The 17,413-nt window shown below is 37.4% G+C and overlaps 2 protein-coding genes across 4 annotated transcripts; both read right to left on the bottom strand.

Annotated features, from left to right (window-relative positions):
* Positions 1-309: 309 nt before the first annotated feature.
* On the bottom strand, positions 310-2,673 carry LOC113109375 (uncharacterized). 2 transcript variants are annotated; one of them, XM_026272981.1, is made up of 8 exons: positions 2,454-2,673; positions 2,250-2,368; positions 2,103-2,166; positions 1,896-1,963; positions 1,721-1,823; positions 936-1,054; positions 680-825; positions 310-603 (listed from the first exon to the last, which is right to left on the bottom strand). In XM_026272981.1, the coding sequence occupies exons 1-8, from the start codon at positions 2,515-2,517 to the stop codon at positions 498-500; spliced, it is 789 nt and encodes a 262-aa protein (XP_026128766.1). In that variant the 5' UTR covers positions 2,518-2,673; the 3' UTR covers positions 310-497. The 2 variants fall into 2 exon arrangements, with proteins under 2 accessions (XP_026128766.1, XP_026128767.1); XM_026272982.1 differs by having other exon boundaries at positions 2,103-2,163.
* A 577-nt stretch (positions 2,674-3,250) lies between these two features.
* Positions 3,251-17,190, bottom strand: LOC113108836 (mediator of RNA polymerase II transcription subunit 14-like). Of its 2 annotated transcripts, XM_026272172.1 has the most exons (30): positions 16,775-17,190; positions 16,209-16,235; positions 15,681-15,786; positions 15,419-15,592; positions 15,199-15,328; positions 14,950-15,078; positions 13,975-14,082; positions 13,538-13,670; positions 13,301-13,451; positions 12,743-12,854; positions 12,417-12,542; positions 12,257-12,335; positions 12,022-12,181; positions 11,743-11,937; positions 11,367-11,501; positions 11,194-11,270; positions 10,041-10,201; positions 9,809-9,955; positions 9,325-9,416; positions 9,074-9,226; positions 8,627-8,896; positions 8,177-8,390; positions 7,672-7,797; positions 6,492-6,674; positions 5,435-5,661; positions 5,151-5,330; positions 4,795-4,902; positions 4,470-4,595; positions 4,055-4,244; positions 3,251-3,918 (listed from the first exon to the last, which is right to left on the bottom strand). In XM_026272172.1, exons 1-30 carry the CDS (start codon positions 16,942-16,944, stop codon positions 3,848-3,850), a joined length of 4,260 nt encoding a protein of 1,419 aa, XP_026127957.1. In that variant the 5' UTR covers positions 16,945-17,190; the 3' UTR covers positions 3,251-3,847. The 2 variants fall into 2 exon arrangements, with proteins under 2 accessions (XP_026127957.1, XP_026127958.1); XM_026272173.1 differs by lacking the exon at positions 7,672-7,797 and having other exon boundaries at positions 16,775-17,189.
* Positions 17,191-17,413: the final 223 nt, after the last annotated feature.

Below are 17,413 nucleotides of genomic sequence, written 5' to 3'. Positions count from 1 at the left end.
TATAATAAATTCTAATATACAATAAAAATAAATCCACACATTTAGAAGGTATAAGATTCTGATTACCTTGTTTGAGTTTATTTTGGATATATAATCACATGTGTGACGCTGATGAACAATGCTAGCACCATCATGTACAGAATGTAAAAGAACGTGTGCAACAGTCACTTCAAGTATACAGATGCATTATAAAATACATTATTGCACAAGTTTTTTTTTTTGTTTTTTTTATGATCGTCTACATTTATTGAAAATCATGAACCAACAATGCAAAAAAATATCTTAAATGTTTAAAATAAATTATTAATAAGTGGTAAAACTTATAATGTAAACATTTTACTTTTTCAAGGTCTTGAAATATATCTGGATCACATCATCACAGTCTTATATGAGGTGTGTACAGATGAATAAATAAAAAAAGCCAAAAAAAATTATAATTATCACTTCATTCTGTGACTTTTTCTCTCCATCCACTTCAGGCACTGTAGATCTAGCTGTTACGAGAGGTTAGAGACAAATTCCATGACTGGATTAAGATCTTCTGTGAGCTCTTCTGAGAGTGACAGTACCGTTGATATCACGTTTTGTGTTAATTCGGACACCCTGTGAAGAATACTTTCATTAATTATGCTGGATTACTTTTAGCTGATTCTAACAAATGGAAATAAACCCCTCTCACCAGCTCACGCGATCTGCTGGCAACTGAGGATCCAGCTTAGACCCCTCCTCTATCGTAAGAGACTTCTTCAGCTGCTTGAAATTAGCCTCAATATCCTTTCTTATGATGGACAATGGCAAAATATCTTTGAGAGAGTTTAGGACTTGCTGTACCAGAAACAAACAACTTTGAATGATACACAGAATCAAACTTTTTATGGACTGATCAGATCACGTAGATATATGATCTGAATGAAGATCAAGTCAAACAAACTCACATAAATTGCTGATAGCTGATGTGCGATGTACTTATGACTGCCCAGGTGCTTCACATCTTCATCTAACTGCTGACTGAGAACCAACAGCTGATTCAGCCTCCCAATATGAGGAAAATAAGCTGGAATGATAAAACATTCCTCAATCCAACTGATTAATCAGCTCTGCTGTTTAGGTGCAAATAAGTGAGATTCTAGCACTTTTTGTTTCTAAACATTTGTTCATTTTAATATAATGTATATACAGGTGCTTGTCCTATGATTAGGATATCATCAAAAAGTTGATTTATTTCACTAATTCCATTCAAAAAATGAAACTTGTATATTATATTCATTCCTTACACACAAACTGATATATTTCAGTCTGTGTGTGTTTCTGTATTATACTCCTAGAATAAATGTATTAAGAAAGCATGACCGCTACATATTTTTTTATGCTTTTTTTTTTACTTTTAACTATCAAAATACTTTTCTTAAGCTTTCTATGTTTTCTTTTACTATTACTATTATTCCCATTTCTATTATGCAGTTTGTTTAATAATTAATTTCCTATTAACAAAGTGAATTTGTAATAATGTTAATGTTGACATTTTGAAATGTAGTTGGTGTTTTTATAATGTTTTTATAATGCTTTTTCTTGTAAAGCACCTTGAGTTACATATCTTGTTTGAAATCTGCAATACAAATAAAGTTTATTATTATTCATTATTTCCCACATGGTGTCAACCACTGGCCAATAAATGTAACTGTATCCCATTATCATTCTCCCATTCATTCTGTGGTCTCACCATCTGAAGGCGGTCTTTCCAACATGTCAATAGGGCTGCCGTGTATCATATAAACTTCCACTCGAGGGAACAGAGCAGATAATCCTACAACATCCAAATACTCCTAAAAAGGGGAATAAATGGAAATACATCATCTAACTGGTTTAAGAGGAATGGTTAATTGGTGATTAGTTACCTCAAGCTGAAGCACAGGTTCGTTGAGATGTTCAAGGCACTGGTTCATCTGATATATTATCTCTGCCCCTACACACAAATTCAGAGGTTGTACATACATTTTGATTTCCAGTATAATATATATATATATATATATATATATATATATATATATATATATATATATATATATATATATATATATATATATATATAGTCCTAAGCTTACCTTGTTTTTGAAAACACTTAGACTCTTCAGGACTTGTGTCCTGTTTGAGCTGCTCCTGAAACTGCTGATTCAGATTAGATACTTGAATGAGACAAACACACAAGTATTTTCAGTGTTCAAAGATCTGAGCATCAGTAAGTGTCTCACCTGATGGACCTGAGCTCTGATCAGTAGGTCCAACTGGCTGCAGAGACACAGCATCTCCAGAGCCACCTGCTCACTGCTCAGGTGGACGGGCATCAAGGGCTTCTTCACGCACACCTCAACTGTAAATATTATATAATCGAGAAACAAAACATGTGTTCATATTCAGTCATATAAGCAACTAAATATTAAAGAGATCAGCATTACCTTTGAAATGTGGGCTGTAAGAGCTAGGTTTGCAAAGCGGATCCGTCAGACTCACAGCTGCCATTATCACCCTAAATTAATAATTCCAGCGGTTAACGGATGCATATGATTAATACTGCATTTATTGGTTTATTCATCCATTAATAGCGTTTGTCACTCTCATTGCAGTGGTCCTCCTCTCCATGGTGTTCAGCCACACAGCCCCATGCGATGTAAATAAAAGGCGTGGTCAAATCTGACGAGAAACCACGAAACGTATCGATGTTTTGCGAATCTGTATTGAGCTACCTGCCGTAGAAATTGAATAAAGTGGGTAGAATGGACATTTTTATGACTTGTATGTCTGAAAGGGCGGAGCTTGTGTATTTTCAATTAATTTTCCTAACGTTTCATAATTATATTTAGTTGGGTTTACGAATTTCTACAAACCGATAGTGAAGCAGCAAATACATAGAATGTTCACGAGGTGCTCGTTACTTTTCTCTGCGCTGTTAAGGATTGGCCTGTCACATTCGTTTAGATGAGGATTTCCGTTGTAGATCAGTGTCATACATTCGATAAATTAGTTATTAGCTGGTAACATTCTCCACTCAGTGGTTGGACCTTTGTGTATTTGACCAACATTGTCTTCAGATACAAAACAATTTATAAATATATTTTAAATATGGTCCCTAAAAAAAAAGTCCCCATACTAACTTATAATATACAGTACTAGTCTTTAAACGCCAGACATAGATAACTGTTCTCATTTTGTTCTTTAAATATATTTAATTTCACTTAATCAAACAAACAAGGAGTTATTAATGAAAGGATGAACCCACTTTCAATGTTTATTAAATAGTAATAAACAGAGACAAGAAAAATCTTAGACCTTTTCCATGATTCCAATGAATGACAATAAAACACTGCTAATTTAGAAGGTTTGTCACGCATATTTAAAGTGACAGGTATACTAAGAAATCAAAGTAATGCAATCAAAGAAAAAAAAAACATTTAAATAGTGTGCTGATAAAGAAAACATCAAAACGTACACAGTATTGATATCTTGTATTACAAAAAATGACAAGAATTTTTCTGCAAAGTTTCAAATAAAAAAATACAGCTGTAGTTAAACATTTTTTCTATCACAATCATTTCCTTAGGAAGTGCATCTGAAAAAAAAAATCGGTTAGCATAACTTTGCAGAGCAATTTTTAAAAAAGAAATCCTGCTTTTGTCACAATTATTAATTTACATGCTTCATAATACAATTAAAAAAAGTTCCATCATATTTCTGCTCCCTTTTATGACAATATGATACACCAGCAGAAGAGTCCATTGGCTGCAGCAGAAAACCTGAATTTCCCTTGAGTTATTTACTAAACGTCTGGAGAATTTTCCTATGAGACAACAAGTTATGGCCTTCCAGGGTTCATAGTGAGATTAGCCATGAGCTCATGAACCGCTGCAAATATTGTGCACTCTCCTGTAAAAAACAAAAAAGGCTAGCATTAATATTGAAATGCAAATACAGAAACAAAATGTTAAATATCTGATTAATATAATATACTGATTTCCATATCAATTTAAAAATTCACATTAAACAAAAGAGATGTGTGAACCTTGTCGTGGTGGATGGTGCTCATTGAACCTCCTGAGGATGGAGCTGACCATCAGGGCCGCGGCTCCCGAGGAGCTGTGCTGGCGGGGGATATCAGCCTGCTGGGTCAGTCCAGTAGCCATGTCATACACAATAGGCACTATGATGCTGGTGGGCTCCTGGGGTACCGGTAGCCTCTGGGTCAGCTGGAGCTGTAAAAGAGTATCACTTCAAGTTATTACACGATAGGAATCCATTGTAAACTTAAACCACGGATCAAATACAAGTTTCTATGTGTACAATGCCCGGAATATTAGTGCAATAATGAGAATTCAGGACACGGTTATGTATGGTGAAAGAGTATTTTATCTACTGAGAATTGGTTGTATGGTAAAAGGGGACATTGGAAACCAGAAAGGAGTGGTTGAAGCACTTACAAAGAAGAGCATCTTGGTTTTAAGCACCACAGCAATGGTTCCTGGTGGGGCAATGGGAGGAGCGCTGGGTGGGATGGTCAGACAGAACTGCACATTCCAATTCAGCTGGGACGCTTGGTCTGGGAACTGGAGGAAAAATGATGGGCCAGCGAGTCAAAAGAACAGCATGTATTTGAGATCTTTACTGTCCCTTTTGACCATATTAACATATCCTTACAAAAGAAAAATATCAATTTAAAATCTAATTGGCCCCCAACTTTTGAAACATGGTGTATGCTTGCACAAGGGCAAAAAAGTCAAATTAAATAAACATGAATGTGCTTACCAACTCCAGTTTCATGATGCGAACACAGTCTCTGAGTATGTTGGTTGGAGCCCCCAACAGCTTTGTAAAGGCATTTAGTGTGTTGTATTTAAAGGGTGGTCCAGCAACCTAAGGTTTAAGTAAAAGAAAATGACTTGCATTTGCATAACTGCACAATACCGGACTTGATGGCATTGCCAAAGAAAGCCACTGAGTGAACTGATTTGCTTAAAAAAAAAAAGAAAAAAAAAAAAAAGCACAGCTAATTGCACTAAGCAGAATAGCAAAGATAAGCATTTCAAAAGTTTTAAGTTTTAAACAGGTAGACATTAGCCCAGTGTTGTTAAATCAGGACCATTCTAAAGTTCATTTCTTACCCTGGTCTCAAAGAACTTCTCCAGGACCTGCAGCTCCTCCTGCGACCAGGGTCCAGTGTTTTCTGGTGTGACTTTCAGCTGCAGAGTCTGGTAGGTTTTGGGGTTGAGAGCCACTCTACATTTAAGCACTTCTGTCTTAAACATAATAACGCCTGGCTCGTTGGAGTTCACAATAGTGAGCTGTGAAGAGAAGGTAATCGAGAGTCATGCAAATACAGTGTGTAAGCAGAATCATATCAATCTGACGGGTTAAATGATGTGGTTGTTAACAGTTTCTGACTCACATTGGGCTCTAACTGTATGATCCTCTGTAGGTGCCGCCTCATGATGACAGAGCCCAGGAAGCGCTCCAGAGGTGAGCACAGGTAGCTGCCCGCCAGCCCTGGCACCGGGCATGGCATGGGTGATGGCAGAAGCAGGACATGTAGTTTGCTGTGGGTGAGGATGGTGGGAATAGAAGCGGCCCAGGACCGCTGTGGCAGTTTACGGGGCGGGGGCATTGCCTGTGAACCTATACACACAAACACACACAGTGACCGACTGATCAAATTCAATTACTGCTAGTAATGTGAAATGTAAATAACGTAAATTCTCTCATTTACACTACTTTTTCTACAAGAAATGTGTAGTTTTACTAAATAAGGATACATTAAACTGATAAAATGTGACAAAGACAATATTACAAAAGATTTTAGTTTCAAATAAATGCTTTTTTTTCTCACTGATTTTCTATAAATCTCGTATCCTAAACATATATCATGGTTTGCACAAATATATTAAGCAGCACAACTCCTTTCAATATGATAAGAATTTTTTTTTATTGATTACCAGATCAGTATATTAGAAAGATTTCTAAAGGAAGTGACACTGATGGAGTAATGGCTGCTGAAAATTCTGCCTTGCCATATCAGGTATAAACAACATTTCATTTAATTATTCATTTATGAAAATAATCTAATTTGACTAGAAATAGTGTGCAATATTACTGTTTTACCCTGGTGAGTATTACGGACTTCTTTTTAGAAATATGAAAAAATAATAATAATTTGACCAGTAGTGTACATCAAAGCTAGGACAAACTACGTAATTATCAGGTTTATCGCACAGTAATTGTCAAAAAAAGTCCAGGTACTATTTAACCCCAAATTCAATGCAATGCAATGCAAAACCCCATCAAGGTATTTTGCACTGCGATAAAGACAATCAAAAAGAACAACTAACTGACTGCAATTTAATAATTATAAATAAAGTGGGAAAAAAATATATTTAAAAAATGTAATAAGCAAATGGTTTTAATATGTTCTGATAACATGGATCTGTCTTTAGACTCTCTGGACTTACTGGTACCAGCTCGAGGGGAGTGGGATGGATCTGGAATGGGTGAGTGCAAAGAAGGGTTGCCTGGTGACATGCCAGGGATTCGGGCCCCTGGGGAGGGTCCAGACACCTGGGGAGAACCTGGCCATGGACCGACCCTTGGGCTGGCGGACACCATCGTGTATGGTGAACTGGGGTCAAGAGTTCCTGCAATACAAATCAAAGACATTTGGATGGTAACTCACCCTCTGGAGGAGTGCCAGTTTCCATCGATGTACACAGTTTTTAGTCCATGGCAGTGACAGTACTCAATACAACCCACCAAAAACACATATCCTTACTGCAAAGTCTGAGCTGCTTCAACAACAACCAACAATGATGATTTTGTATGATTAAAACAAGGCAAAGAGGTTTAAACCAATGACGCTGATTCACTTTCACATGATTTCAACTGCATACCAATTAAGATATTTTGAAGCATAAAAATATTCTGAATCATGACATACTGTGGTTAATTTGAGATAACTGACAATGCTGTCAGAGTTGTAAAGACAATTATGTTACGAAAACATTTCAACTTAATGCTCTCTTCATCAGAGAATCCTATATAAAAAAAATAAAAAAAATAATAATAATAATTAATGGTTTTAACTTTACTTTCTTTCACAAAAACAGCAGGATTTCTGAATGATCATAATACACTGAAGGCTGAAGTAATGGCCAGCCACCACAGCAATAAATTCCATTGTAACGATATTAAAATAGCAAACATTTTAATTGAAATATTTTATAATATCACTGTTTTTACTTTATTTTTGACCAAATAAATGCAACCTTTGTGAGCATAAGAGACCTCTTACAGACCCCAAAATTGTCAAATATAATTTTACAAACACAAAAATAAGATAAAAGCCCAGGATAAATCCCAGTACCATGTTTTATTTTGTTTTTATCTTGCATATAATCATGCACATGATTCTGAAATTTTGTTTTCCCAGTCCCACCAGTCAAAGAAACACAAAGAATCAAAAAAAGCAAGGGCTCATTTAGGCTTTTAGATTACATCCACCATGTGCAAAGTCGATAGTGAGAAGCAAATCAGATGTCTTTCACTAGTCCATCAGAGACTGAAAGCCCTGCACCGCAGAGGTAGAAAAGAAAACCAATCAACAAAGCCCTGGATCCAGGCCTCCCTTGCACTTACCATGTGGGCTAGCAAAGTTGGAGGTCTGCCCCATAGAAATGCCCAGAGAGGAAGGAGAAGGGGTGGGCCCAAAGGGAGAAGGGGCCCGCAGAGCTCCGCTAGGGGAATTGGCTGCGTGGATGTTCCCTGCACACAATTAACCAATCAGTGGCCTCATCAACATCTGACAAGAGCATGTCGCTCCCATTCCTGCACGCTCACTTTCACACGCTGCAGCCAAAGCGGGAAAAGAGCTGCAGACCCCGAATGGAGATGAGTGGACGACTGTGGCCATGCTTCTTCATGAAGATGCACGGTGATGGTGCCATCAAACACAGACTGACCGAAAAAAGCATGCATACCAACAGACAGGAAGAGCTGGTGGGACGCTTTTGCAATAAGTGGGACACCAATGAGAATGTTTCCTTTTGTTTGGTTTCCCCGACTACTCCACGGTGGCATGATCAGGACGGCACAGGCAGCAAAATGACAGCATATGACATGATAGAGACACATATTTATATACCTGGAGACTGTGTTATCATGGACGGTGAGGGGGGCACATGGTACGGGTTGGGGGGCGATGTTAGGGGTGGATAAACCCCTCTGCCTGGAGGCTGCGTCTGGGTGAGGGACATGAAGGTGTCTTCCATGCTTATCGGGGAGGGAGGGTTGTCATCTTCATTGACCGAGCGTCTGCGGGCGTCTTGGTTACTATCCACAAACATGTTCAAGAACGTCTGGGGAAAATCATTGACAAGTGACAATTACACCCATGCACAACAACAGTTAAAGAGACAGTCCAAACAAAATTACATTTCTGTCACCATTTACGAACCTTTACATTCTTCTGTGGAACATTAAAGAAGATATTTTAAAGTATGCTGGTAAGCCAACTGTTATGTTTGAAATGACAAGGCAGTGATTAAATGGTTTAAACGGAATTATACAAAATTCTTTTTTTTGCTCCACCCACCTTTAGTCCTGGGGCGGGGTAGAAACCCTCAACTATCTTGGTGTTGTCAAAAAGACTATAGGCCCCGTCACGGATGGCCACCACACCTCTGCTACGGCAGTAGATGTCAATGCAGTACATGTTGCGGAAGGCCAGACGGATGTGAGTGGGCGACTGAGGCAGGATGGAGAAGCACTGGTACGCTGTATTGGTCCTTTGGGTGAGGCCCAGCATAGGCACTGTGGGTAGCTTGTTGATGGCATTTAGAGGAGCTTGAGTGTCTGAGAGGACCTGAGAGCAGACAAGTATGTGAGAATACTTCCAGCATCTACTAATGATCTAGCAATATCTATGCAGATAGATATTAACTCAAGTACTAATAATAAAACTACAGATTACAGTTCATACACCAGTAACCGCTTGGATTCTAGTAAGTAAATGAGGTATGATGAGCAAGGCTCTAGATACCTGTAGAAGTTGTACTACATTGGGTGTCTTGTTGAACATCTCTTGAAGTTGGTGGAGAATTATGTTGTGACAGTTGCTACAGCCTGAATTGGGCCCCACAGTCCCCAGGGCCAGATGATAACGCTGAGATGCAGAGTTCCACTGTATCGTCACCTGAAAAAACAGGATTCAAGTAAATGAAGCTAAATCACTAAATAAAGGGATTAAGGGCCTTTAACATCTGCATTTTAACAAGGTGAGAAGGTTTGTACCGAGCTGCCTTTGGTGCTGCCATAACATAGAACCAGCTTCCGATAATTGTACAGCCGTATCTCTGAGAAAAGGCTCAAATAGGAGGGCATTTCTGGAAAACAGAGATCATTCATTAATTACAAGAAATTCAAGTTCTTCAAACCATTCATAAGCCAAGTATTTTCTCATACTAACATTGGGGTTGGTAAAAAAACAATTTTTTATGAAAAGTCTCGTAAGCAAACAAGTCTGCATTTATTTGATAAAAACACAGTAAAACAACAATATTGTGAAATATTATTACAATTAAAAGAATACAAATTCTATTTAAATATATTGTAAAACAGAATGTATTCCTGTGAAGGAATTGAAAACTGATGCAATAATGTATTAGTTTTAACGTACTATGGCATCAAAGGAATACAAATCATAGCTGGTCAACAATTAAAACTCAAATTAAAATGGAAGAGATGTGATTTACCTCGTTAGAACAGATGTACCTACCAGGTAAAGCGCGTGAGAACTCCAGCACACATTCATAAAGCTGACTAATGCTGTTCCAGTCGTTCAAGAACATCTCCACCACCTTCCTTCCACCCACCGGCTCCGAAAGGGGATTCTCATAGGTCAGGTAGACATGCCGCGTGAAAGCTGAATTGAAACAGACAGAAAATATTGTAGAAGACACACACGTTATTGTTTTGAAAGCTGTTCCAGGATAATTAACTGTCTTTACCTTGTTCTTTGTTGGCTGTGCTGTTGAGTGGACAACAGGAGAAAACCAATTCTGCCACCCAGGTGCGATTATTCCGGCCCTGCAGTCTGAACGTACAGTCCAGCAGGGAGCGCTCTAGAGCTTTCCTCGTTTCCTCACTCACTCCCTTACAAGGTGGAACTCTGAGAGAGAGAGAGAGAGAGAGAGAGAGAGGAAAAACATTTAGTTAACTATTGCCAGAAGTTTAAGTCTGTAAGATGTTTTTAATGAATTTGAAAGAGGTCTTTTATCCTCCCCACGGTTGCATTAATTTGATAAAAAATTTACAAATCAGCAATTTGTTGCATATTTTGTATATTAATATTATGTTTTAACATTTTAAAATACAATTTATCCCTTTGATGTCAAAGCTGAATTTTTGGTGTCACATGATCCTTCAGAAAGCATTCTAATAGTCATATTCTAATATTTGATGCACAAAAAACATTTCTTATTATTTTCAACATTTAAAACAGACGGATTCTTTAATGAATACAAAGTTTCAAAGAACAAGCATTTATTTGAATTAGAAATCTTTTGTAACATCATAAACATCTTTCTTTATCAAATAAAGGGATAGTTCACCCAAAATGTGTGGCCATTTTAGAGAGTATCACATACAAAAACAACATATAGGCCTACAATGTATGTACCCAGATACGTTGTTTATGCTTTGATCGGAGTATAAACAACATTTCCACGTACATATGGAGCATACGGTGTGTACATATGTGATACTCTCCAAAACAGCACGATAGGGTGAAGCGGAGGAGATGAATTTGAATCAAAAAGTTATTATCTTTGCTTTCTTTGCACACAAAAAGTATTCTCATAGCTTGGTAAAAGCCTGACCCTTTCTGAGCCTCGATTGTGTAAGAATCCTTGCTGTCTATGGGAGGGTCAGAAATATCTTGGATTTCATCAAAAATATCTTAATTTGTGTTCCAAAGGTCTTACAGGTTTGGGACGACATGAGGGGGAGTAATTAATGACAATTTGGATATATGGGTGAACTTTCCCTTTAAATGTGTCCTTGCTGAATAAAAGTATTAGGTAGATATGCATCTATCATATGTGCCAGTCTGGTTTATTAACTTCAGAGACGCTTGTATTGGAAACCAGAGATAAATCTTACTTCAGAATACGTATGGCGTGGCTACAGCCGTCTCCTTCGACCTGAACCCCCTGGTGAGGAATCTCCATATTGGACAACTGCGAACACAATAACACAAAATGTGACTTTTTCAACTAATAGCTTATAAAAAAATCTAATGTTTAGGCTTTAATCATCTTATGAATATGCAGTACCTCACAGCGTAATCCGATGAGGGGCATGTTGGTGTCACACATGGCTACCAAGTGGGCCAGCTCCTTATTGAAGGCACACATCTCTCCTGACCTCTTGGGCTTCTTCGGTTCAATGGCACTTTGCTCTCCTGACAACTATGGCGTGACCAAAACAATACATCATTATATACAATAAAAAAGCTTAAAGCCACAAAAGAAAATATGTTTTCATCAGAACATGGAGTTATGACGTTTCAAATTTTCGGAGAAAAAATTATTAAAAAAGAATCGTTCACAATAATATAAAAATCAGGCATTTAGAAACCCTTTTAAATACAACACAAAGTGGTAACAAATGTCACACATTAACTTCAGTATATTCTGTTGAGTATCCCACCTTTCTCTTGGACCCAGGACGAGCAATTCGTCCAGATGAAATGTCCTGCACAAGCTCCTCCAGGTTGGGCTTAAACTGCTGCAGCAGCAGAGCAGAAGGAAGCCCATCCTCACTCTCAGTCTGACTCACAGACAGGAAGTAGTACTTATACTGGAGCTCTGTCAGATTGTTGGACACATCGAACATCTCCACCACCTGAGAAAGACGAGAGAGTTCATTCAATGTTTAATGTGTACACAAAAACCTTTATCTGTGAGATAAATACATTAAAGTATTTACAATATAGTACTGTGGGAGGCGAGTGAGTTTGATGAAGAGGCGATGTTTTGACAGGTTGCCCACAGGATGCGTGGTTAAGTTAGATAGGTGGAGAGTGTCTGTGCACAGTGTGGGAAGATGTTTCACAGACTGTCGACATCTCTGCTCGCCCAACCAGAATCTGTTAAAAACATAATCTATTATCATCACTGTCACAACATGAAACGCATTAAGAACAGGCAGCTTGACTGCTTACTTAAGCTGCTGGATCCATGTGACGATGCGCTTCATATCATCGTTAATATTCTTCTCAAGGTCGTCTAACATTGACTGATCTGGAAATAGATAAGCAAGGCAAGTTAAGTAGTTGATTTGTTCAACTATTCTGATGTGCATCCAGTGGATATGTGACTTACCAACTCCATAGAGCATTGGCTGAAACGTTCCTGAATGCAAATCGACAAATATGTGGAGGCACTCGGATCGGCCACAGGGCTCCAGGATTGGGATGACTAGTGTGGGCAGTGCTGTCTCTATGAAGGCTGAAGAATAAACACACAAAATCAATCAAATTTTTTTTTTGCTTCCCTACAAAATATAACAGGTATCCTCTCGTAATTTATTGCTTAATTATTGTAAATCAATTTAGTAACCAAGAACAGCAAATCACTATATCGCCATTATTAAAAAAACACACAAAGCACAAGAATGGTCAAGATCACTTGCGGTGTAAAATACTCACAGTTATCACTAGCGTTGCTACTTTTTAGGATAGCTTTGAGTTCTTGCAGTTTCTGATGTGAGCGGGCATGTACACTATCGATCAAAAGCTTTTCAACTGAGAGATGATCGATCTGAAAGAACAGCCCACAAACAGACATGGTTAACTTTCATCTTCAGTTATTACACACTACCATTCAAAATTTGGGGTTGGCCAGATTTTTTTTATAATTTTGTTGAAAGAAGCTTTACTTATTGAGAAGCCATTACTCCAGTCTTCAGTGCTGATTCTGTGCTCAAGAAACATTTCTTATTACCATCAGTGTTGATACAGTTGTGCTGCTTAATGTTTTGGTAGAAACTGTGATACATTTGAAATAAATAAGAATGAAAAGGTAAAAAGAACAGCATTTATTTACATTTTCTATAACATTAGAAATGTCTCTACTGTAACTTTTGATTAAATTGATGCATCCCCAAATTTTGAATGGTCGTGTATATTATCATCAAAGAAAAGCCATACATTGATCATCATTATGGGACTATCAATGCAGAGAGTATATTAACCAATGATACTCACCCTCATGGCTCTTTCCATTAATCTGGAATCACAGGCAGGGAGTGGAGGCTCATGGGAGATCTGTAGTGGCTTGGATCCATCAGTCTCATCAATTCTGATGGTGACCTTGTGCACCGGTGCAGTGCCAGTCTTTCTACCCAGGACCTGTTGACTGCAAGGCAAGAATCATGAGATGCAAAACCAAAAGAGAAAATTTCAAGAAATCTCATCAGCAAATTGGCAAATTTTGAATCGTACTTCCAGACAGACAACGTGAGGCACTTGGCAGGGAGGTAGCGCTCGACCTGCACTAGATCACCCCAGCGCTCTCTGATCAACATCAGAGTCTGGGAGTGTAACACCTCCAGCTGTAGTGAAAGACAAAACGAGTCTGATACCAATCATTAAGGAAACTGTTTTGACTGAACACTCTTTGTCACTGTATCTTTTTGGAAAACTAAATTTCTTCTTCATAGTTATGTTGACTTGACAATTATTATAAAAGTATGTAAAATAGTAGTAAAAAGGGAGTAGTTGTATCTAAACTGACTACTGTAGTAGTGCATTGCAAAATATATGGGCTGGTAAAACAAAAGCTATGCATTTAACCCCAAGCCGGGGCTGTTAACTGAGCAACCTTTAAAATCTTCTACTAAAACGAAGAAACCAAACTTAGTCTTGATCTGAAAGGATACGGAGGCAGTTGTACATGTCCTGAAGAGGCTTGTCATCTCCAAACAGTCGGGACTGCACCAACTCGTGGATATAATTCACCTGCATGCTGTGGACCAATGCCCGTCCATCTGCATAAATTATATAGAAATATTTATTATTTATTATAGTAATTTATTCATCCATTTATGAATAACTATTAAATATATTTTATGCATATAAATTAAAAACATGCACTCTAATTCAAAAGTTATTTTTTAAAGAAATAATATTATTTCGAAAGGTTGCATTAAACGGATCAAAAGTGATGGTAAAAGGCTTTTACAGTGTTACAAAAGATTTGTCAAATAAATGCTGCTCTTTTTTTTCTATACATCAAAGCACCCAGGAAAAAAAAGTATCACAGTTTCCACAACAATATTAAGCAGCACAACCTTTAATAATAATTAAACATTTCTAAGCACCAAATTTGCATATTAGAATGATTTCTGAAGGATCATGTGACACTGATGACTAGAGTATTTGGCTGCTAAAAATTTTTTTTTTTTAAATCTTCAATAAAGAAATAAAATTACAAATATATTAACACAAATCAGATATTTAAAATTTTAATATTTCATAATGATGGTCTTGTTGAAACCTTTTAAAAATCTTATCGTCCCCAAACTCTTGAACAGTAAATAAAATATGTAAAAATATATTTTTATTTTTTATAGTAGTATATATTTATTTAATGCTATTTCAGCATCTTATGCTATTTTCATGGCAAAAACAATTAAAAATACAAGTTATAAAACACAATACAAGTATAACAAATACAATAAAAAACAGCAAACAAACAAACACAACGTTTTTTTTTATTTACTTATGATACATTTTTTACAACTTTTTCATTGTTTTTTTTATATAAATTTAAATAAAATGTATGGAAAACAACGGAACCCACACAGGGGTTCCATCATATCTTATTTCTTCTGTCTTATTATTACCCATCTTACCTCCAGTTCCCTTGTCTTCGACGAGAATCTCTAGTTTAAGAAGTCTCCAAGGGATGTCAGGATCATCCCCCATCACTGTCAGTGTGGCTTCAAATTCCCCCTCAACTCGAAACTTCACTCGCCCATTGGCTTCACACAAGTAAGATCATTCATAATTAAAACAAAATTACAGAATGAAATGTTTAGAAACATAGTTATTACAGGGCAGAATACGTCTTCGCCGGTCGATGTGTGGAGCTTGGGACTTACCCACAGTTAAGTTGGCCAGCTGTGGTGGCAAGTCAGTGGTGACTAGTCTGTGTCGCAGGATTTGATTGAGCTGATATAGCGTTGTCTGCTTTTCTGCTTTGGTTATAGGGTCAGGAGGAATAATTTTGTCCTGTAAAAAAAAAAAAACACCACCATTGCTGTCCATTTCTCATTTATAATATCCACTTTAAGCTCTTGAACGCTGTGTTTGACTACTCACTCGGATACAGGTGGGCAGACGTGGATAAGACCCTGTGGTCAACACATCAATGGCGAAAGGGATGGCAAAACTAGGCAAACGTGCATGCACCAGGGCGTCCCTGGCCAGTGATGCCAGTCGATCAGCCGTGTCAACAAATAAATATGCTTGTTGATCCAGAAACGATGAGATCATCTGCAATCAGAACGAAGAATGAGTACTACCTCCACAAGAATGAAAATGACTAGAAGACTGGAAGTGCGAAATACCATAAATCACATACCGCACATTTCTCCACCTTCCCAGCATTACTTGCCCATTTCACAAGAGCAAGCAGACGCACGAAGAGCTGCCGTGTCCGACTGGCAAACTGAACAATTTCAATTTTCCTGTAAGAGAGGACATGACCAGTCACATTCATACGCAAGCAAAATCTATCTCACGTTATCTGTCTTTTAGAAGCCAAGGACCCTCAAATACTGCGATGGACCCCCAACCTAAAACTTGAAAAGTCATCTATACTAGACCTAATTTGTATTTTTTAAAAAATTCATGTTATAAATATGTGTAAAATATTACTTGGAAAATAAAAAACATTATTGCAATTTTTATATATTAAATATATATATATATATATATATATATATATATATATTTTTTTTTTTTTTTTTTTTTTTTTTTTTTATTCATTCACTTACTCATTTATCTAGGTAAATAAATAGATAAATAAAAAGTAAACATTTATTTGGTGTAACAAATATAACACTCATGTTTTTGAGAATCTGAGTGAAGATCCATGGCAGTTTCTTACCTTTCCATGTCTGTTTTTCGAGGAAGTCTGTGAAAATCATAAAGATACGGTTAAATAATATCAAATGACAGCACAAAACATTTTACATCTTACATCTAGAAGACTTAAAATAACAGATACATAAAAGCAACAGAACAAGAAAATGTGCTCATCTTTATTTAAGCTTGTATTGTAATAACAATACTGTATTGATAATAACAATAATGTATTGATAAAACATAAGACCTGTCTCATCCACTATATCCACCATAAATTCACCTAGGCTGCTATAAGCAGACCATTCAAATACATTAGCTTTAAGTTCAAATATTACTTCACCCTGACAAATTTTACACGGTTAACCAAATAAACATTTACATAGCCAGGTAAGAACTCATACAAGGCTCAGGGAGAGTTACATCAACATCCCCATAATTTATATACCCTCATATAATCTCTACCAACTTAAAATCAAGATGAATAAATGACCTTACAAGGTCTGCAAAGTAAAACATCTGTCAAGGAAACATATGGCCAGTGCTGAACTAAATCTGCTTGATTACAGCATGCCTGAGCACCAAACTCACAGCTCAGCCAGGAGAGTGATCTCATGGTAGGTTCTCTGCAGCAGGAACTCGATCAGGAGGCTCAGTCGGACCCCTTGAGTGGCCGGGGCTCCCGGAGGAGGCTGCGGGGTTGAGCTCGGACCCCCGACGGGGACCAGCTGCCCGTCCGAACCGATCTGAACTGGAGCCATCTTCAAATACAGCGGGAGCGATGAACGGCCACGGGTCCGACCCTTACCACTCGCGTTTACTGCAAACGAGTTTATAGAGAGAATATTATCACACGTTCGTCCTAATGTTTATAGGCGGCGGAAACCATTTCAACCCATGGAGAAAAGAGGAAATGAGTGTGAGATGTAAAATGTGGAGAGATGGAGCCCCGCCATCAGCGAAGCTGAAGCAGGAAACAAAACTCTTCTTTCCCTAAATGGCGCTGGATAAATTATTTAAAATAAAAGTCTGAACGCCAAAAACGGGATTTAAAAGGATTACATTAGTTTTTTCACGTTTTATTTCTTCTTTCACAGTACATAAACACGTAAGACTTCATTAAAAAAAAACATTTTGTCTGTACATGGAGTAAAATAACAGTTTAAGCGACAGAAGTTGCTGGAAAAGGAAAGCCTAGGAGACCTTTATTTTGCCAAGGTAACGTAAACG

Source organism: Carassius auratus, chromosome 9, assembly GCF_003368295.1.
Source record: "Carassius auratus strain Wakin chromosome 9, ASM336829v1, whole genome shotgun sequence".
Classification (NCBI taxonomy): Eukaryota; Metazoa; Chordata; class Actinopteri; order Cypriniformes; family Cyprinidae; genus Carassius; species Carassius auratus.
The sequence above is the reverse complement of the archived record's forward strand: the minus strand, read 5'-3'. Positions and strand labels throughout refer to the sequence as shown.